At 40.4% G+C, this 24,065-nt stretch overlaps 2 protein-coding genes across 3 annotated transcripts in view; one reads left to right on the plus strand and one right to left on the minus strand.

The window, feature by feature from the left end:
- CDKL5 (cyclin dependent kinase like 5) overlaps positions 1-24,065 on the minus strand; it is a 257,239-nt gene that overhangs the window by 183,544 nt on the left and 49,630 nt on the right. The gene's annotated exons all lie outside the window — the stretch shown is intronic.
- Positions 14,405-15,106, plus strand: LOC142194047 (phosphatidylethanolamine-binding protein 4-like). The gene has a single exon (XM_075263074.1). It carries the CDS (start codon positions 14,405-14,407, stop codon positions 15,104-15,106), a length of 702 nt encoding a protein of 233 aa, XP_075119175.1.

The raw sequence follows: 24,065 nt of genomic DNA on the forward strand, positions 1-24,065 counted from the left end.
TTTTTTGGAACGTAAAAATATTGATGACCCAGTTCATCGGCTTAGACTAGTTGGGGGTCAGGTCCCCCAGCACCTCCATTGGTCAACTGCTATCAGCAGCTGATACACAGAGAATGGAGCAGGAATCAGAAAGCTCTTCTGTGGTGTCATCGTAGCTTCTCTAATAGAGAACAGAGCCATCTGCTTCATGCTCCATTCCCTATGCATCAGCTACTGAGGACAACTAGTTGGGAGTACATGGTGTCAGACCTTATTATGAATGACCAGTCATTATCCATTGCTTGGATAACCCCTTTAAGCAGTGTTAGTACCCTTTAAGTACTATTCCCTTGATCTGTTTTCTACAGGAAAAGACGTGCAGTTCGGCTGTCTCTGATGCCCCATCATTGCTTACTCAATTACTGTCAAGTGATTCTGTCAAGGTCCTTATTTGATGAGTGCCAGTATTTCAGCATAGCCATTCCATACCATAAGAAGAAACTAAATCAGACATTTTTCTAATTACAAAGCAAGGTCACTTATTTGCCATTCTGCTACTTGCATCGTTTTATTCTAGAGCTTTGTACAGTATGTAACAGTCGAAACAAATTACCATTGCTCTTCTTTACCATGGCCATTTATGTGACTATTGTAGAATAAAAATCCTTTTTCTGCTGTTTTTGAAATTACAGCAGGAGCAGCAGCAATAAGAGCCATCAGACCTTTGTGACTCATCCACAGCTTCATCTTCCTCAGTTATTAGAGACCAGAGGAGTGTAATTGTTGTTCAATTTACCCATACAGTCACGCCTATTGGAAAGGTTATGGGTCTGAGAAGTCTCATTCACTGAATAAGACCGGCGTGCAACATGATCATTGCTATAATCAGGAGGCCATGAAGCCAGAGCTCTAAATACACACAATCACAAGCATCCAATGGCATATCCCATTTATTTTCCTAATAGAAGACTTCTATGACAGATTAATAATATAATAAAGATTGGATGGCAAATTACGTTTCTAGAGTAAAAGATACAGAAATATAAAAACATAAAAATAAAAAATTCCTTCTTTAACTTTCTCTATTATGCTGCCTCTGAGGCCTGGTTCACATTTGAGTCGGTAATCCGTTTGGAAAGTCCCCATGGGGCCCCCCCATCCCAATAGACTACCGAACACATTGCAGTGTAAGCAAATGGGCCCCATAGACTATAATGGGGTCCGTGTGCTCTCCGCACGGTCTCGGCACGGAACATGCGGACAGAAAGATTTTTCTATCCCCATTACTATCAACACTGGTATAGTAATGCAAATTATATGAATATAATTCCAGCCATACCTTTCAAAATCTGTGCATATGCAGGATTTTAGCATGTCGTTCACTGATGTCAGGGCTGATGACGATGCCCATTCTCTGCCCAGGCATGTCAAACAAAAGGCCTGGATGGGCGTATTTACTGATGACGTGGCTGTGCTCAGGTGCTGAAGCCAATGCCCCCTGTGCTCTGTGATGCTCATTTGCATATTGGTTAAAACAGGTGTGCCTGGGGAAGGTGATCGACTCCCTGTAATTCACCATGCTATTATCAATGTTTTAAAAAAACAAAACAAAAAAAACTAAAACTTGCAATTTCAACTCTTGCCACTAAGCCTAAAATAATCGGTAACTTCCTGTTTACTGGAATAGACAAATAGTCTGGTGTAGGCTCTATTGACTTCTGTGGGAGAGTTTTTGAGGCCTGCTCTGACTTGTATGGAGGTCATAGTGTAGAGAGGAGAGTTGATAAATTGTGGCTATAACCTACTGTCATTGATGAATTGATGAGTGATAGTGCGGAGGCAGCTGCACAGAAATCTACAGAAAACAGGAAGTGTCAGTATATCATTTGGTTTAGTGGCCAGACTCAAAATTACAGGATTTTTAGTTTTTTGTAGTAGAGATAAGAACTAGGATTTTTTTTTTATTAAATATGTTTAACACAATACTTGATTAAAAAAAATAGGTTATTTTGTGGTGACGCATTCCCTTTATGTCTAAAATTTGTTCTCTTCAGCTAAAAGTTGTTTGGTGTAAGGGTCCATTCACATGGAGTAAATGCGCACTCATTTTGGCAAAATACACATGAAAAAATACTCCCATTGACTTCAATGACATTTTTTTACACATGTAAAAAAAACACGTCAAAATACACGTGTAAAATGTCATTGAACTCAATGGGAGTCTTATGTTTACACGTGTATTCTTTACACGTGTGTTTTGCCAAAATGAGCGTGTGTTTACTCCGTATGAATGGACCCTTACTGAGGCGGCTTGTCTATAGCTAATATTCTCTAACACAAATCACATGTGGAAAGCCACTAAGCAAAGGCATCAAGTCCTCTGTACATCGGTGTGTCAGGAAACACTGAGATCAAATGGTTCAGAGATGAGAAGCCACAGGATACGGCTCACAATAGAAAAGTCCAGCACCAGTGGATAGCAATAAAATCTGCTTTATTTAATGGCACAAGGATAAAATCTAAACAAGATAAAGAGCCACATTCTGTTCACATCATGCATGCAGAGTGCCCTTAGTCATAGCATAATCGGGTTAGACAAAGTATACGGTATTTACTGTCCATGTACGAGAGTCAATAGTAAAGTTCAATGTCATATGATGCATGGATATTGAGCAGGTGTACAGACGATGTCATGCAATGGTTAGCCTATCAACCTGTATTCTCTACACTGTCCAAATTCTACAAAACTTAAAGGGGTTTTCCAGGCAAAAAAGTTATTTTTTTTTTTAAAAAAAGGTCTGTTAGTGCTATCAATGGGTTAATAAGTGCACCCAAGTACCTTTTAGCAGTATTTTGAGTGATTTCTGGCTTTTTCTGGGAGCTCCTGGTGTCCTCTGCATTTGTTTACATGGGTACCTTACTGCTGTCTTAGCCTACAACTACCATGATACATTACAGTTTACTCAGATCTCCCCTCTCACTTCCTCTCTCCACCCCCCATTTCCCTAGCTAGCCCTACCTACCTAGCTAATTCAGTCCCCCAAACCCCTTCCTACCCCATCATACTTATCTGTCTTCTTGTTCTGGAGACGACTTTGAGGTGCCACTTGCACCTCTTCTGCCTGCACCTGGGATCCAAAACTGGCGCCTGCGCAAAAGAATGCTAGCAGAAACCACGCATGCACAATTGAACGCTGTTTCTTTTTGCTTCTGCTGGTGTTCTAGCATGCAGACACCGACTCTGGCTCCCTTGTGAAAGGAACAACGACGGAATGTCACTAGGAAATTAGAAAATGTGCCTGGGTCAGTCACATGAGCCCCTGCTGGTCTTTACTTCCTCGTCCCTCTCAACACAGGAAAAGCAGATTAGATTTACTAAAATTCCTGGTCCTGTCAATTATAGAAGAAGAGAAGGAGAAAGGCAGTACAGAGGGATAAGAGGCGTAACACTTTGGAAACAATGGCCTCGTTGCTTCAGAGAATAATCAAATATTGACAAAAAACTGTTCTATCTCCGCAACAGAGGCATCGATTCATAAGAGGAAAACACTTTGATTCAGGTGACCCTACCCTATCTTTTTGTTGGTTTTATATGCTTGGTTCTGGTTAAAGGGAGTCTTCCACTTTCATCACGTTTATTTAGCTGCCACCATTGTGTTACAGAGCACATTACAGTAATAAAAACATACCTTTGTTATGTATGTGACTTTTGTGGATTTAAAGAAAAATAATGTAAATTTATGTAAATGAGAAAGTTTGTGCACTGGGGACGGGCCTTTAGCTCTGGGGGCACTGCTCTTAACACTCAACTAGGATGGGTGAAGTCATAGCTATGGGAGGATCAACTCTCACTGTACAGGTTATCCCCTCACCCTGGTCTATAGTCTCTCATTCTGCCAAATCAGTATCCCTGCGCTATGCTGAGGAGGTCCAAAAGACCGAAACAGCGCTGTCCATATCTGGGAATCTGTTCCTTTTGGAATAGAAATACTAATTTGGCAATTAAATCCGCATCATGTTAGTAGACTTATTAACTGAGTCATGCATGATGTTAAGGAGGCTGCCCTCTAGAGGGCAGCATACAGAGGCACTGTTCTCCTAATTACATCCTGGAGAATAGATATGCATATTTTTTACCCAGAATCCCTAGCGGAGCAGGAATGACTTGTAAGTCTCCGTACTGCCTATGTAGGCACACACTCTCCCTGATGTGTATGATTATCCCCTGACCCTGGTCTATAGTCTCTCACTCTGCCAAATCAGTATCCCTGCGCTGTGCTGAGGAGGTCCAAAAGACCGAAACAGCGCTGTCCATAGCTGGGAATCTGTTCCTTTTGGAATAGAAATACTAATTTGGCAATTAAATCCACATCATGTCAGTAGGCTTATTAACTGAGCCATACATGATGTTAAGGAGGCTGCCCTCTAGAGGGCGGCATACAGAGGCACTGTTCTCCTAATTACATCCTGAAGAATAGATTTGCATATTTAGTACAGATTAGGGCAGACAACAGATGGGAGAAGTCTGAGTGGCAAAATTTATTCTCCAGGTCCGTCCCATCCTCCTCCCATTGCACCAACCTTGCAATTTCAAAGTTGTTTTCCCTCCAAGTCTACAAAAGTGACATACATAATAAATACACTGTAAATATATTTCTGTAACATGGTGGCGACTTGGGGAGGTGGTAGATTCACAGTGTCTTTTCCGGAGTTATTTGCAGTCCCTCAATAGCGAGCATTACATGGTGACAGGACAGAACTGACTCTTAATGTTAATCAATCTTATACTTTTTCCACTCACAATCTGGATTTTCTATCCAGTCAATGTCAAGGTTCTGGATCGTGATTGTTTTCGAGAGCTTGTAGAGCTTGAATTAAGAACAGCTCACACTGAAAAACTGAAGGTGACACATAATTTATCCATAGGGAAAAATAGCTTTCATAGAGCTCTCCAATAATCCTTACATCTTAATTAGAAGAGCTGACAATATCATATATCATATTCTGTCATCTGATCCTACCCATGTCTGTAAAATCCTTGCAACAACTAATTGATGAAGTCCTAGCATGGGGAATAATCACTAAAGAAGCCAAATACAGATGTAGTAAACATTAACTTCACTCAGGAAACATTAACTTGACATTTAATGCATTAGAATGAGTGGTACATAACACGGTAAATGTTCATTTAAAGTTATTTGAGTCAAATTAACATTTGATACCCATGTACATTATGGATTTTCCTGTTATTCCCATTTTCCATTCTCTGTGCAGAACAGATAAGGCAGGTTTACCATCTCCGCTCTACAGGGTCTAGTGAGTCACTAAGTAAAGATCCCCGTGCATGGGTTATTCCAGTAATTTGCTACAACCACTGGTCCCTCAAATGTCAGGCTATACTTAAGGATACCAAGCATGTTGCCTGCCACATGCAACATCTAATGGTCACAATATTTTGTATAGATTAGGGTTTCCTACCTTTCCAGACTCAGGGCATCCCTGGAAAAAAAATTCTTTGGTGCACCCCTATCAAATAATATTTACCAAAAGACAAAAAACTACAGTTCTGATGTGTTTTTGTAGCAGAGTTTTTTAAAGTAACAACTGGAACATAAATTTGATTCAATTGTAAATTTAGAAAACCTAACCAAAAGCCACATCAAAACTGCAATCATTTTCCTTAGCAGTTTTCCAATTATAACATCATCACAACTGCACCGTGTGAATGTATTATAAAAGCTACACCATCCTATATTTTCTGATGGCTTAGTTGGCCTAGTGTGGGTTTCTCAAAGTCATTCTAAAGTAAGTGAATGACAGCAAGTAATCCTTCTTAAGTCAGAGATGGGCCAGAATTTTTATTACTAACTAATACTTGTAGCACTTTCTAGTCATTTCAATTCACATGAATGTGCAGGCCCCATGTCATAGGATCACTAGTGGACTGTTGATTATAATACCTATGCCATCCTAGCGTGGGGACTCATCCAAGGAGTCCATGCACTAGGATGAGTTGCTCATGCTCACCCAGAATAACCCAGAGATGGCATAGTAAACTAAGCAATACTAAGTGGTCATTGGTTAGTTTATATCACATTTTCCATGTTACCTCAGTTCATGAGACCATATGATAAGCTAAATAATGACAGCTTTCACTGCTTAGTTGCAAAGACTTTTTTTTCACTACATTATTAATGTCTCAGTAATGGCTACTTCATTATTAAGTTGTGGATTAGTCTTAACTAGTAAAAAGACTAACATTAACTGTCTTGTAATTACCACATAAGCAACTACCACGAGGGGTACCAGGAAGGACCAAGAACAAACCAGTACGTGACCATCTAGAGGTGGTCAAATGCAGACTAGTATTATTAGAGTGGTAATGCCATAAAAATGCAGGCTATCACCTGTGTAATGCTAACCTGTCACTGCACTGTAGTGTTCTTGACAGATTATAAAATGAGGGGGAAGCTCATGTTTTTTTTCAAATAGTTATTAAAAAATAAAAAACTGACTACAGTATTGGCAGGCTAGTATTACCAGGGTGAGTGATTTTTGGGCATTCCTAGCCTAATAATGTCAGCATGCTGTCTCCCCAGTACCTGAACATCACTAGATGATCAGATATTGGGTCATACTTGGCTCTTCCTGGTTCCCCTGATGGCAATGAGTCCTTTTTCCCCAGATAAAATTAAACCTCACTAAACTAATGAACGCTGACATGTAGAGGCCATTACTAAACCATTAACACAAACAAGTAAAATACAGTAAAATTGCAAATTTTCAGTCATACTAATGTATTGAATTGGCTCTATAAGATATTACATGCATGTTTAGTGGAGCCATACATGAATCAGAGCTACTAGTTGTTGGCTATGAGGGTTGCTATTTTGACAGCTACCAAGTGAAACGTCAGTGACCATGGGTTGAGGGATTCAAGGGTCTACAAGTAATAATTGTATTCTGACCTGAACTATCTTGTTACCAATCATACAGTCTGAAATACTCACTTGTTTGAACAATGTTTTAATGTTAATACAATTCAACAATCGATAAAATGCAATAAAACAATTAACTGTGAACGTTTAAAGGGGACAAAAATCACCGAAAACAATGAGGCAAGCGACGTACCAATTATATTCTTCTCTGGAAATTCATATCCTGTAGACTTAGATAAAGCTTACAAGAGATTAACATGAGTCACAGTCTAATCATGATGAATGATTAAGCTCCATAATTTCCACCAGAGGGGGGCGCTCATTTTCTCAAATTTTAATCAAGCAAAGGAACAAAAAAAAAAAAAATCCTGCCATGATTTATTTTCCTGCGCTCTGACTGAGCACAAACCTGTGGTATTTTTAAATTTACACTTTAACAAGATCACTCAGTAGCTGAGTCATTTGCAAACCAGATTAAATTACGGCATAATCTGCTATCCCCGTAATAAAATCCTAATATGAATATGTTTAGCAATGTATTTGTCCTTGGAACATCTGTTGTGTTTTGGTGCTCTAAACGAAGTATGACAAATAACGTTTGTCACTTGTTTTTTCTCGGAGGTATATCGCAGGAAAGATTATTATATTTATAATGGACAAAAATACGACAGAGTGTGGATGAATTGAAGACATACGGTATCTTGCAAAATAGCAAAAACTGCTTGAAAAAGAAATTATTATGGCAATGCAAGATAAGATGTTAGGCTTATTGTCCCAAATCAATTATATCGTAGCAGGAAGCAAGGGAGACACACGAAGCCATGGTGTATTTCCAAAATTGTATAAAGATGGAGCATAGTTGCAGCAAATGTATCACTTAAAGAGGTTGCTCAATAGTATGCTCTAGATGGCCTATGCTTTACAATAGGTAATGAGTAGCTGATCAGCAGGGGTCTAACTTCTGACATCAGCTGTTTTGTACACTGCTGGAGAGGTTACTGCAAGCATACCCCTACTGATCTGAATGGGATTGAGTGTACAGTAACTTCGGTAACTTTAGTAGCTACACAGTGTCTAGTGTAACAATAGGTCATCAATTGTATAAATAATTCCCACTAATGGCAGCGAATATATATATATATATATATATATATATATATATATAATTTTTTAAAATACATATTTATAAATAATAAAAAAAAGAACAATCAGAACTACAAATGGTCTTGCTAAGAACTTGCTCAACTTTTCCTTTGCACTAGTTTTGAAGAATATTCCCACATGCATAAAATAATGACCAAGTATGGAGTTAGTGTCTTGAAACTGTAAACTATAGATGAAAGTTCTGGGTTTAGCGGATTGGAATTAAAGGCAGACTGTCATTACCCGAACCAGACGAAGTAACACTCACCCACAAATTCCTCTATAGCGCTGTACCTCCCTACATCTCCTCATTACTATTGACCACCCTACCAGTACTCTCCGTTCTGCCAAGGACCTTAGACTTGTATCTCGCTATCCGAAAACCCCATTCCCATCTTCAAGACTTTTCTTGAGCTGCTCTGGAATGCTCTACCTTGGACAATTAGTTTAATGCCCAACTATGGAAGCCTTTGGCTGGTATCGTATGTAGTACCACTCTAAAGCATTAAATAACACTGTCTTCTTTAACTAAAAAAAAATCAAAAACAGCCAGAGTTAAAGCCATGGCAAGTTCTGCTACAATTATTGTTAGTTTTTAGAATTGCTTCTAGAATTGATTTTATGGGTGATGTGACTGTAGCACCTTAACTTGTGGAATGGATCCAATAAAACCAGACAGCATAAGTGCAGTTTTGGGAAACGCTTTACTGCATTGTCCTCTAGGTATCCAATACTGTTTCTGGCACTAAATCTATAACCTTGTGAAGATGGCCAAAGCCCAAATTCTAATGAGTTTTTACTTTTCATTAGTTCTGTTTCTCTTCTAAAGCCTGACTTACTTCAAACCTACAGTAGAAATGTATTTGTATGTAGTTTTTACTACAGTGTAATAATAGGACAGTTTACATCTGCACCACTGAATATACTCTAAAAGGAGTTGCCAGGGATCCATTGTTAGTATCCTATCCTTTAGTAAAGTGTTCACAGCAGGAAGCAGACAGCCCCATACACTGTGCAGTGGTCAAACTGGTGATATCTCATTCAACTGAAAAATAATTCTGGAGCATCTCTGCATTGTATTGTTCCTGATATTCCCCTGGAAATGTATGGAGAAATCAACAGATTGTGTTAATGGTTCCAATATCAATAACAAGCACTGATCAAATAATCTCAAATAAAGGAACACAGATAAGAAAGTACATGTCGATATGTTATCTCAAGTATCTTAGAGAACTGCCCGTGAATATAATAATAATAATAAAGTTATCAGAACACATCGGCATCTATAGTACAAGTACAAATAGCAGAGGTCAGACTAGTCCATAAATATAGGCAGAAAAAAGTAGATACATTATACCAACATTATACCGTGCCCTATACATTCTTAGAGGATCAGACTACAGTCATTTAAAACATATCAAAATATTATATAAAGATATTATAATTGGCAGCCATACATAACTAGGGCAATGAGGTGAAGATTAAACTCATTGGACTTCATAAAAGTACAAGGCTCTAGTCAAGGATTATTACTCAAATTGGCAAATAGCCAAATGAAGACAACTTGAGAATTCCCACCCAGCTAGGAGCACTTCCTCCTGCAAACAGAAGCATCAATTCTTCATCCCGGGTAGACCTATACTATTGGTAAAAAGGTGCCAAAGTAGAACATGTATATTAATCACTGTAATAATGTATAATGAAAACTTATCGTAGTCATGGTACAGAATCAAAAGGAATTAATGCTTAAAATTAGAGGATTATATTCCAGAAATTGTCACAGAGAGCTAGACTAGAGATATACTATGCGTTACTGCCTGCATACTCAGAAATCACAGCTAAAAAATAGGCTGTGGCAAAAAATGCAGAGAAAATGCAACTTATTTCATTGATTCTTTGCTTCATTTTTATCAGATTTTTTTTTTTACTTCCCCTATCCATGGTGACTCAGCGATTAGTACTGTTGCTTTGCGGCGCTGGGGTTCTAGGTTCAAATCCAGCCAAGGATTCAGACACACTCCCAGACATACTGATAGGGAATTTAGATTATGAGCTCTATATAGGAAAGTGTGAGCTGCAAAGTGCTGCAGAATGTGATGTCACTATGTAAAGAGGACCTGTCATGTCCTCGAGGCACATGCAGTTTTATATAGCGCTAGAAAGCAGAGAGTGCGCCGAATTCAGCGCACTCTCGGCTGCCCCATTATGTGCCCCATGTGACAGATTCGAAATCCCCTGGAGTGTGTCAAACAAGGTCATAAGCTTATATTCGCACACTTTCCTATCTTTTTTGGATTTGAAATTTCCCCTTAAAATCACTCCAGGAGGTTTTGAATCTGTCACATGGGTTTATGTCCTTCTACAGGAATAAACCATCACATCACTAATCAAAGCAGCCATAAAGGCCACTCATTAAACTGATAAGGGACCTTACAACTGTTGATTTGTTTACCTGTGTGTAATAATTACCCTATATTCTCCGAGCAAACATTCTATTCCTATGTGAATAGGTGGATGGATACAGTGGTGTAACTAGGAATGGCGGGGCCCATGGTAAACTTTTTACATAGCCCTCCCCCAACTGATGCCAAAGACCCCGACCGCATACACTATTATTTCCCCTAGTGGCCCCTGCACACAGTATTATTTCCTCTAGTGGCCCCCGCACACAGTATTACTCCCCATAGTGGCCCCTGCACACAGTATTACGCCCCATAGTGGCCCCTGCACACAGTATTATTTCCCCTAGTGGCCCCGGCACACAGTATTATTTCCCCTAGTGGCCCCCGCACACAGTATTATTTCCCCTAGTGGCCCCCGCACACAGTATTATTTCCCCTAGTGGCCCCCGCACACAGTATTATTTCCCCTAGTGGCCCCCGCACACAGTATTATTTCCCCTAGTGGCCCCCGCACACAGTATTATTTCCCCTAGTGGCCCCCGCACACAGTATTACGCCCCATAGTGGCCCATACAAACAGTAACAGTATGTCCCTTTTTTTTTGCATAAATATGCTTTCTTTAGAAGTTGTGTTAAACCATGCATGACGAAGGGGCCTAAGCAGCCTCGAAAGCTTGCAATCTGTCATCATTTTGGTTGAGCATTAAAAAAGGTATCAACTAATGAAGACTCAATTTTTTTTATATATATTTCATATCCACTGGCTAACACGGTACAAAGATATATTTTTCCTTAATTAATTTCTGTAATTTCTTAAAGGGTTACTCAATGCACTCAAAGTAATGAAGTGTTATATTGCTAGAATACGACATCACAGAATGGCTGTGACTCTGTACCCTTTCCTACTAATCCTATGGTTAAAGGGATCACAGCACTGCTTTTGTCCTGGGTCTCTTTCCCAGCTCTTCCCTGCGTAATGGCAATCCTTGCCCACTGCAAAGAACTGTAACACAGCTCCATTCATGTATCCATTCTGCACTTCAGTTCCTTGTATAGTCAGGGGCCGAATGCACTGTCACATATGAAAAAATTTTGTTACATCAAAAACAATCAGATTCCAGTTCTCATTTTTCAGTGACTATGGTGACTCCCGGCATATGTTCTAATATTCATTTGCATTAAAGTTGCTGCTTGTTTGAACAAAACTCTAATGCAAAGAAGAAGAATAGTTCTTTTATGCCGTCTTCCGCGCCTTAGTGGATGACTATTACCGAAGCGACTCAGATAATAAAAATATATTAGCGTACATTAATACAGGTTCACCAAAGGTTAACCTACACTTAAAAGCATTTCCCGAGGCATTGGGTGCATTTACTATTGTAGGTCAGGGAAGATTTGATTCCAATGAATAATTCCTGTATAGAATTACTGCACAGCATGATAGTGTTAAGGAAAGATAATGACAATATTAATTAAAGTATTCCAGATTGCCTAAACAACAATGATACTTTATGTCCTTCAGAGGGATAGAGAGCCCTTAGCTTGTTAGAGGCCAATCAATTCCTTAGCCTGTGCCATATGTTGTAGGGTCTGAAAGTGCAGTCATCTGAACAGAGATCAGGAGGAACTCGCTGAATTAAACACATTGCATTACAGTGTGGGAGGCATGCTCGCAACAGATGCTGACGGAAATAGACAATCTATATGCAGAATGCGCACTGAAAATTTAGCTCTGCAAAAAGCTGTTTATTGTGTTTTCAGATCCTATTCGTAACACAGCACAGGCTGACTTTCACATTCAGACATGCAGCACAAACCTTCTGCAGAAATGAACAGAGCTACTTAAAAGCTCTCAAGGGATACACTATTTTGGGTACCATTCCATTTACCAACATTAAATATAATTTCATGCAGAAACCCTTGAGAATAAATTGTGATGCAAAGTAGCAAGCCAAAATCTTCGCAATGAATCTTAGCTAAATTTGCATCTATTCAATACTTGTCCACCACATCTAGATATATATAAGCTATAGAAACTAGAGAAGTAGATGGAAGCAGGTGTTCTGGTAAGAAAGTCATCATCTGTACCTGGAGATGGAAATTAAGCCCAGAATTCCTTAAGTCAAACAATCTTAGTGAAAACAGACAACCTTAAGCAAATCTCCACAGAAGTAATATAACCTTCACGAATGAGCATCTTATCCTTCTGCAGGAAAGTCAGTACAACTCTTGTTTCTTTCTCTCTCCTTCCACACTTCCAGCTCTTTTAAAGAGGACTGTTCACTATCTCCAACAAGTCCAGCTCTTTTGCACTGATTTTGGAAAAACTGGATTTTTTTCTGTAGCTCCCACCAATCCCGAGCAATCAATGCTGTTATTTTTGGTGCCTGATATGCTATTTAGGCTCTATACTGTTAGGAGAGCGGTGTCAGGCAGGAGCAGGTAAGGGATGTGATTCTGAGCTCTGACACTGGCTGCCTCTGGAGCTCTGAATATCACCCCCTGCCTAATACTTCCCTTCTGACATCAGAGCTTAAGTAGCACATCAGGCTTGTTGCTCAGGAATGGTGGGGACTAGGGAAAAATTTCCAACTATACTGGAATCAGTGGAGCAGCAGCTATTAAAGAGGACCTTTCATTGGTTTGGGCACAGGCAGCTCTATATACTGCTGGAAAGGAGAAAGTGCGCTGAATTCAGCGCACTGTCTGCTTTCCCAATCTGTGCTCCGGGTAAAGAGCTAGCGGTGCCGATACCGTAGCTCTTTACATTCAGAAGGGCATTCCTGACAGTCTGTCAGAAACGTCCTTCTCCACAGCAGCGCCTATCACCCTGTACAGTGTGAGCGGGGAAGAACGCTCCCTCCCTCCTGATAATACTCGTCTATGGATGAGCACTGTGAGCAGAGGGAGGGGGCGTTCCTCCCCACTCACACTGTACAGCGCGATAGGCGCTGCTGGGCAGAAGGACGTTCCTGACAGACTGTGAAGAGCTACGGTATTGGGACCGATAGCGCTTTACCTGGGGCACAGATCGGGAAAGTCGACAGTGCACTCAATTCAGCACACTGTCGGCTTTCCAGCAGTATATAGAACTGCCTGTGTCCAAATCAATGAGAGGTCCTCTTTAACAAATGAAGAGTCAGATGGAAGAACGCTCAAGGTTCAAAAATGTAAATTTTAAGTAAAGTCAGTTTTAACAATTGGAGACTTATAACTCTACTTCTTATAAAAATTTCTCATTGAAACTTTTATATATTGTCACAAAACATTCAAAAATGTTGTTTTTAAAGTTTCTAGGCTTCATCCGCAGAACTGCTATCTTTAATCTTGTCACCAGAGGGAAGTTTGCTGAAGAAGTCCTGTGCAGCCTGACCACAGAATTTCTTCAAAACTTGCAAATCAGCATACTTGCCTTTGCTAATAGACAAAAGGAATTGTATTTTTGCCCCAAGCTTGTGCCTGTGCATGCAGCTGACTTTCTTCCTCTTGTAGTTTTCTCAAGGCTTGCTGTCTTTTTTTGCCAGAACAGGACTTGTTGTCCAAGGACCATTGTAGGAAGTGCGGACTCTGATCGCTTTTCCATCTTACGCTATATTTGCAAGCCTAATGTAAACATGAATTTGATCGCTTTTCCAACTTTTAACTGGCAGCCTATAGGTTCAATTGCCATACATTACGGGGCGCCATCATGTCAATTGAAAAATTTTAGGACCTTGATCACTTTTCCATATGACTCTTCAAATGCTAAGACTTAGAACTGGTAGAGACAGTGAAAGGCCTTCTTCACCCTCTACTTTCAAAAAAACTTCAAATTTCTATCTGCTTTATGAAAATATTTCATGACCATCGGGAAATAGATATTTGCCCAGAGTAAGGAAAATCATGATCTAACAATCAGCAGAACAGTCTTCTTAGCAGAGCGAGTCAGGAACGGAATCAATTATGACATCACAAAAAAGCTTAGAAGCTTTGAACACAGGACAGTCCAAAAGAACCAATGAGACTTACATCTTCCAAAGTGCCATGGCAAAACATTGGCTTGTGGTTGGGATCCTTTTGTCCTTTCCATCATTTTTACCCTCTATTCCTGTGTCGTGTGACTTTGAGACTCTCATTGGAGAAGATGCCAAGTTCTGCAGTGGAAACCTCCGAGTCATCTACCCAAACATAGGTGATGTTTCCTGCATTTACATACCAGACTGCTTTGATTACCCAAACAGTTTAATCAGTGTTTGGGGCCCTCCATGGATTAAGTTTTCTAAAGCCAAACCAGCAGAGATGTATACCCTGATTATGGTAGATCCAGATGCTCCAAGCCGATTCCAGCCAATATACAGATACAGGAGACATTGGTTGGTCAGTGACATACCAGGTCACGTTCTTCTCAAAGGAAGAGATGTAACAGGAATTATTTTATCTCCATATCATCGACCAAATCCACCAAAAATGTCAGGATATCACAGATACCAGTTTCTGCTCTACGTGCAATATTCAGGAGTCTCCCCATCTCTCCTTCCGGTTGAGGAACATCTGGATGCATGGGATGTGAATGCTTTTGTGCTGCGTTGGATACTAGGGGACCCAGTCGCTACTGTTCAGTTCATGATCCAATACCCTGAACACTCACTTGTGGATAATATTTAATGTATGGAACCATTATGTATGGTTCATAATAAATTTAACTAAAGCCTATCCTGTTTCACGTACTGACTGACTGAGCGTGCTCCGTACAATATGAATCTAGATTATCTGCACTCACACAGTTCTACAGTAATATGTTATTTGTAAAAGTACTTACTTATACTTGCATTATCATTACACATGAGTCTTACATATGAACGGCTCATTTTCAATCATTCTATTCATACAATGAATGCTCTTCAGTGTTAATAGTACATCTACATTGGTGAAAGAGTATACATCTGAACCCAAGCACAAATTATAATCATAGATCTACATGGTTAAAAGCGTAGTGTCTAACCAGTAAACACTTATTATGTGATCGTTTTTGCACCATAAGTGAAAGCAGTTCAAACAAGTACATAAACCTTAGATATTAACCTATAGAATTGCTTAAAAGGGAGCCTATCAGCAGTAAATGGGTTATAAATAGAGATGAGCGAGTAGTACTCGATCGAGTAGGTATTTGATCGAATACTACGGTATTCGAAATACTCGTACTCGATCGAGTACCACTCGCTGTTCAAATGTAAAAGTTTGATGCAGAACCAGCATTGATTGGCCGAATGCTATACAGTCAGCCAATCAACGCTGGTTCTTCTCCTACCTTTAGAAGTCTTCTCCGTGCAGCTTCCCCGTGGCGTCTTCCGACTCTTCATTCACTCTGTCAGGCATCGGGCCTGGGCAGAGCCAACTGCGCATGTCCGCTTGTAGTGCGGGCATGCGCAGTCAGCTCTGCCCAGGCCCGATGCCTGGCAGAGTGAATGAAGAGCCGGAAGACGCCGTGGGGACGCTGCAAGGAGAAGACTTCTCGGAGGATCCAGCCCGACCCTCACTCGTGGACTTGGTAAGTATAATTTGATCGAACGTTGCCTACCCCTGAAACGAGCATTTTCCCCCCATAGACTATAATAGGGTTTGATATTTGATTCGAGTAGTCGAACAAACAAAGTCTATTCCCCTTTCCATAAACAGGACATTCACAGACATTTCTGTAAACTTATGCTGGCAGATAAACCATTGGTGAACACATCTACACATTTATAAATCAGAAAAAAATTTCTTTACAATTTCTGTGACTTCCAGTCCTTGTGAGAAATCACCGGTTTGTACAATTACAGGGTATTACGCTTCTATTTTTGTCTCAATCCTAATGGATGTTACTTACAAAAAGAAACAAAAAAACAAACATACCAAAATAATACGATTCTAAGAATTTTGATGTTTTGGTAAACAACTTCAGGTATACAATTTATATCTCGAACTGAGCCAGTGCTTTTATTTCACAGCCATATAGAGTGTCATAAGTGCACGGCGTCTGGCAGCGTGCTAACAAACATATTTGTTCCGTGGGTAATTCCTGCACTGGCTGTGAAAAACTGGCCATCAAATTGTTAGGACTAAAAATTAATTTTTTTTTCAATGGAAAGAAAAAAACAAAATAAATTTAAAGTGATTCTATCATTAAAATGCAATTTTTTCTCACTAACATGTAGTGGGGGTGGAGTTGCATTGTATGTTAAAAAAGAACATATCTCCACAGAAATTACAGTTTTACAGAATGATAATCTACTGGAAATTATTTGGGTAGTAATTCAAGGGAAAAACAATGATAAGGACATCATACTAGGCGTTTATTACAGACCACCAGGACAGACAGAAGACATGGATGAGATTTTTTCACAGCAAATGACCACGCTCTCAAAGAAACATGAAATAGTGATCATGGGAGACTTCAATTACCCTGACATTCATTGGGAAACCCATACAGCCAAGAGTAAAGGCTCCATCAAATTTTTATCCTCTCTAGCAGACAACTTCATTTCCCAGCTAGTAGAAGAAAACACGAGAGGAACATCCATTTTGGACCTAGTCCTAACCAACAAAGAGCACATGGTTAAGGGACTACGGGTAGCAGGGACACTGGGATTCAGCGATCATGCTATACTTGAGTTTGGGGTTGCAAGAAGAAGAAGACTTGAGAAGACACAGACTTCAAGTCTCGACTTTAGCAGGGCAGACTTCAAGAGCCTGAAGGCAAGGGTTAGCAGAATTCCATGGTGCAAAATTCTTAAGCACAAAAATGCACATGAAGGGTGGGAAATCTTCCGTAGGGAAATCATTAAAGCACAGGAACTAACAATACCTAGAAGGAAGAAAAATGGGAAGCACCTAAAAATATCAGGATGGATGACCAAAAAATTACATAACCTGCTAAAAAGGAAAAAGGAAACATACAAAAAGTGGAAGATGGGAACTATACCTAAGGAAGAGTACACAGCAGTCTGCAGACTCTGCAAGACAAGCATCAAAGGAGCTAAGGCTGAACACGAATTGAAGCTTGCAAAAGAGGCAAAGAGTAAGGTAAAAGGATTTTGGGGATATGTTAAAAGCAAAAGAAAAGTGAAGGAGACCATTGGAGTCCTGAAGAATGACAAAGGAGAAACAGTTAACATGGTGGAACAGCAGGTGGAGCTACTAAATTCATATTTTGTATCCGTCTTCTCCCAAGAAACTAATGGAAATATCGACATTAATGGTGATGGAGATGAGGGGAAGGAGGACTCCAAGCTGACTATAAGCAAAGGTCTGGTAAGAGAGCACTTAGCCAAGTTACAGGAAACCAAGTCCCCAGGACCAGATGATTTACACCCTAGAGTCCTGAAAGAGATAGCAGAGGAAATAACAGAACCCCTTGCTATAATCTTCGGTAAGTCATGGGAAACAGGAGTGGTCCCTTTAGATTGGAAAAGGGCAAATGTTGTCCCCATCTACAAAAAGGGGAAAAGGGACGATCCAGGAAATTACAGGCCGGTAAGTCTGACCTTGATAGCAGGAAAAATCTTTGAGCAAATTGTCAAGGAACATTTACTTCGGTACCTGGATGGGAAGGCATTAATTAACCAGAGCCAGCACGGCTTTATGACCAATAAATCTTGTCAGACTAACCTGATTTCCTTCTACAACAAAATCACTGAATGGTTGGACCAAGGGAATGCCGTGGACATAGTATATCTTGACTTCAGTAAGGCATTTGATAAAGTATCACATAACCTTCTTATTGAAAAAATGATTAAGTATGGCTTTGACAAAAAATCAGTTAGGTGGATTCACAACTGGCTTAATGATCGGGCACAACGAGTAATACTAAATGGCTACACATCGAACTGGAAGAAAGTCAAAAGCGGGGTGCCGCAGGGCTCTGTTCTGGGCCCAGTACTTTTTAATATCTTTATAAATGATCTGGACGATGGAATTATTGGGGAACTCATAAAATTTGCAGATGATACGAAGATAGGAGGAATAGCCAACACTAGAGAGGAGAGAGAGTGTATTCAAAAGGACTTAGACACACTGGAACAATGGGCTGAGGCGAACAAAATGGTATTTAACAGGGACAAATGCAAAGTTCTACATCTGGGTAACAGAAATGTAAAAAACATATATAGTATGGGAGGAATAGAACTAAGTGATAGCATAGGGGAAAAGGACTTGGGCATAATAGTAGATCACAAATTCAACATGAGCCAACAGTGCGGTGCTGCTGCAAAAAAGGCGAATAAAATTCTGGGATGTATTAAGACAAGCATTGAATCTAGATCAAGAGAGGTCATTATTCCACTGTACTCTTCCCTGGTCAGACCACACCTGGAATACTGTGTACAGTTCTGCGCGCCTCAATTCAAGAAAGACATCGATATATTGGAGCAAGTCCAGAGAAGAGCAACCAAAATGGTGGAAGGTCTGCAAACCATGTCCTATGAGGAGCGGCTAAAAGAATTGGGATTGTTTAGTTTGCAGAAGAGAAGGCTGAGGGGAGATTTAATAGCAGTCTACAAATATCTGAAAGGTAGTCACAGTGCAGAGGGATCTACTCTATTCTCATTAGCACAAGGAAGTACAAGAAGCAATGGGATGAAACTAAAGGGAAAGAGATACAGATTAGACATTAGGAAAAACTTTCTGACAGTGAGGGTAGTGAGAGAGTGGAATAGGCTGCCACGGGAGGTGGTGGGCGCTCCATCAATGGAAATCTTCAAGCGGAATCTGGATAAACATATAGCTGGGATGATTTAGGAAAACCTGCACTCGCAGGGTGTTGGACCCGATGGCCCTTGAGGTCCCTTCCAACTCTACCATAAGAAGGAATAACCTTAAAGGGATCCCATCATTAAAACTCTTTTTTTTTTCTGCCTAACATGTACCTCCTACCTTTAGAGGTCTTCTCTGCGCCATTCGGTATATAATCTGTTTTTCTTTGGTATGCAAATAGTTCTCTCGCAGCACTGGGGGCGGTCCCCAGCGCTCAAACAGCACTGTTGGCATCCCCAATGCTGCGAGAGAACTCTCCAGCGCCGCCTCCATCTTGTTTAGGAATGGGTCTTCTTCGCGTCTTCTTCCAGTGGTGGCTTCAAACTTTTAGGCCTTGGGAAGCCGACTGCGCATGCCTGCTGGCCACAAGAAAATGGCCGCTTACAACACTGTGTAAGCGGCCATTCTCTTGTGGCCGGCGGGCATGCGCAGTCGGCTTTGCCCTAGGCCTAAGGACTAGAAGTTTGAAGCCTCCACCGGAAGAAGAGGCAAAGAAGACCCGTTCCTGAAGAAGATGGAGGTGGCGCTGGAGATTTCTCTCACAGCATTGGGGACACCCTCAGTGCTGTGAGAGAACTCATTTGCATACCGAAGAAAACTGGGATTTTTACCGAACGGCGGCGTGGAGAAGACCTCTAAAGGTAGGAGAATAATAGCCTTTCTTTAGGCTATTCCTATGTGTTAATGAGAAAAAATTGCATTTTAATGATAGAATCATTAAAAATGTTTTACAGTGCCATCAAAGTTAATGAGATTGTGGCTAATCCCATCCACAAAATGCAGAAAAAAAAAATAAAGCTGCATTTTCAAAAACACATATGTTGAAAATTTTAGCACGTCAATTTTACCTGCAGAGATGCGTTCTCAACAAATTCAATAGGGGAAGAAAAAACGCAGAGAAAAACGGTGCATTTTTTTCAGCAGCATATTTTAGCTGCGTGACTAAGACCCCTAATGCTGCAGAAAGGCAACACAAATAAACACTGCAGAAAAACGCTGCATTTTACAATAGCAGCAAAGTGAATGAAGTTCTGACTAATCCCATCCACATCTTGTGGGGGTAAGAAACACTGCAGAAACATGTCAATTTTACCTGCAGAAATGCCTGCATCTTCCCTATATATTTAATAAGGAAAGAAAAATTGCACGGGAAAATGCATCAAAAAATGCAATGAAAAACGCTGTGTTTTATTGTTGCAGATTTTGCTAAAGTTTTTTGAGCCAAAGGCAAGGATAGAATCAATAGGAATGTGAGATATATAGGAAGTACTTATAAATCTCCTTACTACCAAATTCACCCCAGACTTGGACACAGAAAAATCTGTGACAAAAAATAAATAAATACTTTTCTGCAATGTGGGACCTTAGCCTTACAAAGGAATCATCCTATGATGCTGATTTATTATGGCTTTGTCTGTGGCTTGAACTCTAGAACAGACTCCATAGTCCTAATTATTGCAAAAAAAGAGAGACTTTTTAAGTTTTGCACTTCACACAACGTGGCGTTATAGGGACATGGTGGGAGTGGGAGCCCTGTTAAATTTATCATCATTTACACTGGTTTTCTGGTGTAAATTATTCCATAAATCTATGCTAGTGATCAACTGACATAGAATAATCTTCACAGAATGTGCCTAATTTATGGCATGCACCTCATTATGACTTAGATATAAACTCCAGCAGGGCAGAGATGATCAAGACCGATGAGGAAGATGTCTTGAGATATTAAAGGGTTATTCCCACGTCGCATACTCACCAGTCTTCGTTGCTGTAAAATCTTCTGTCTTCCGGCTTTGTTGCGTCATTGGTGGGTGGGGTCACATATGCAAAGCCGAGCGGCGAGATGCCGCTGGCCCTGCGTGCACGCTCATAGACCAGTCTAGCCTTCACAATACGAATACAGACCCGGCATCCGCCTCTCTCTATTACAGCGGATGCCGGGTCTGTATTTGCATTGTGAAGGCTAGACTGGTCTCACCATCTATGAGCGCGCACACAGGGCCAGCGGCATCTCGCCGCTTGGCTTTGCATATGTGAATACAGACCCGGCATCCGCTGTAATAGAGAGGCGGATGCCGGGGAGTGTAGACGCCGGCACAGATGCACAGACGCCGGCACAGATGCCAGCAACATCGCTATGCTTCTGCCCTGCATGAAGCCAGCAGAAGCGATGCTGTTATTCCACTCCTCCGCCCCCCACCCCCCACCCCCGGAATAGCAGCATCGCTCCCGCCACTGCTGGCTTCATGCTATCTAGCTCCAAACCTACCCATAGTTTTGGCTGTTTATCTTTTAACTCTTGGGTTAAGCAATATAAAAAAAAAAATGCCCAGCCAGAACTAAACTATTCTGAAGTGGAAATAGGGCCACACAACGGAGAAACGGAGGGCAAATACAGAGCCTTGACTTCAATACCCCTGCCTGAGAGCTATACTCTATCACCCAGCATCAGTGTCTGACCTGACTAATGACCTTGAGGCTGAATAGATGTGCAGTCTAAAAGTCATGTTCCAAAATCTAATGGAAAGCATACATCGAAATAGTCCCAGATATGATTTTCAGTTGTAATCCAGGAAAATTTGCCATGTCTTGGTACAAAAAAATGGGCTGGATTTATATAAACTGTGCAAATATTGGAAGTTCCTTGATTTCCTTGATGATGAAAAATAGTCTCAGAGGTTCGGCTTAAAGGGGTTGGCCACTTTCAAACTAATATTGAGAGGCAAATCTTATTGTCTATATAATGAAAAGTACAATTTTCCAATATCAATATCTGTATCAATTCCTTGCAATTTTCTAGATGTTTTCTACTTGTTACTATTCATTCTGGATAAAATACTAACCATGGTCATGTGACATACAGTCCAAGGTCATGTGATATACAGTCCATGGTCATGTGACATATAGTCCTTGGTCATGTGATATACAGTCCATGGTCATGTGATATACAGTCCATGGTCATGTGATATACAGTCCTTGGTTATGTGATATACAGTCCATGGTCATGTGACGAACACACAGGTGCACAGCTCATTACCAGGCAAATGTCTGATTACTGGGTTGTGATTATAACAAGCTGTGCTCATCAGATGTGTTCATCACATGACCATGGACTGTCCATCACATGACCTTGGACGGTACATCACATGACCTTGGACGGTACATCACAACTATGGTCAGAATTTCATCCAATAGCAGTTAGCAGAATGAATGACAGCAATCAGAGATCTAGAACACCGTGAGGAATTCATACAGCAAATACATTGAAAAATTGTATATCTTTTTTATACAAACAATAACATTGGTCCCTCAATATTGGTCTGAATACGGCCAACCCCTTTCAATGGCTGAATTGTACCACCAAATATCCTATTAATATTATAAATGTGAAAGTTTGTGAGTTTGTGGGTTTGTGTGTTTGGATGTTTGCATGTTCGGATGTTTGTTCCTCAATCACGGAAAAACCGCTCGACCGATTCGGCTGAAATTTTCCACAAACATAGTTAATACACCCGATTAAACAATAGGCTACTTTTCGTCACAATAGCGCACATACGTTTGTGCCAGGACCCCCACAAAACCCAAACTCACACCACCATCTCTGCAATCTCACACACTTTGGACCATAGCAAGCCACAAAATTCATATTGCCCTCTACAGCCTCGCCCCTAACCCCACACAATCTCATATACATATACTTTACCACTTTGCCCCTCACCTTAACGATACTCCAGGAGGCTCTCTTTAACGCTCCGGAGCAGCCATGTTTGCCGACCCCCACCGCTCTGACAATCCGCGTCCGAAATCGCCCGCTCTACAAAGCTATACAAATATTTTTCCTGTTCGGTAAACGCTGTAGTGGGAAAAATGGTCAAAAGTGCCAAACCGCCGTTTTTTCACTGTTTTGATTCTGATAAAAATTTGAATAAAAAGTGATCAAAGCAATAACATTTCCAGAAAATGGTAGAACTACAAAGTACACCCGGTCACGCAAAAAAAGACGCCCTATACATCCCCGTACACGCACGTATAAAAAAGTTACGGCTGTCAGAATATGGCGACTTTTCAAAAAAAAAAATTTTAAACACAGTTTTGGATTTTTTTTAAGGGGTCAAAATGTAAATAAAACCATATAAATTTGGTATCCCCAGAATCGTAAGGAAACATGTCATTTTGGTTGCACAGTGAACGCCGTAAAACCAAAGCCTGTAAGAAAGTCGCAGAAATGCATTTTTTCTTCAAATCCACCCCATTCTGAATTTTTTCCCTGCTTCCCAGTACATTATATAGAATAAATAATGGTGGCATCATGAAGAAAAATTTGTCCCAGGAAAAATTAAGACCTCATATGACTCTGGGAGCGGAGAAATAAAAAAGTTATGGGGTTTAGAAGGAGGGGAGTCAAAAACGAAAATCAAAAAATGCCATCGGCGGGAAAGGTTTAACTTCAAATACCTCTGTCCCAAAGACACTATGTAAAGTTTCTCACAACACCATATAGCAGCTCAAATACAAATTAACTTCAACACAAAAGTCTCATGTATTGTCTGAATTACAGCAAAAACAAGATACAAACTTACATTTCATATCCCATACCTTATACACAGTACGAAAACCTTACCCATGCCTGTATATACCCACTGCTACAATCACCGCAGACGAAGTCGCGGGTACCAGCTAGTTTGTTATATATGAGAAACTCTCCTTGAGAGGATAGAGGTATGTGTCCGAGGGAATATAGAAACCAATTTCCCAGTAAGGCCTGTAGTTCTGAAATGAGATGTTCAACAAGAACATACAGTATGTAAAATATATTTGGTTACGCACATAT

This window comes from Leptodactylus fuscus, chromosome 2 (genome assembly GCF_031893055.1).
Source record: "Leptodactylus fuscus isolate aLepFus1 chromosome 2, aLepFus1.hap2, whole genome shotgun sequence".
Classification (NCBI taxonomy): Eukaryota; Metazoa; Chordata; class Amphibia; order Anura; family Leptodactylidae; genus Leptodactylus; species Leptodactylus fuscus.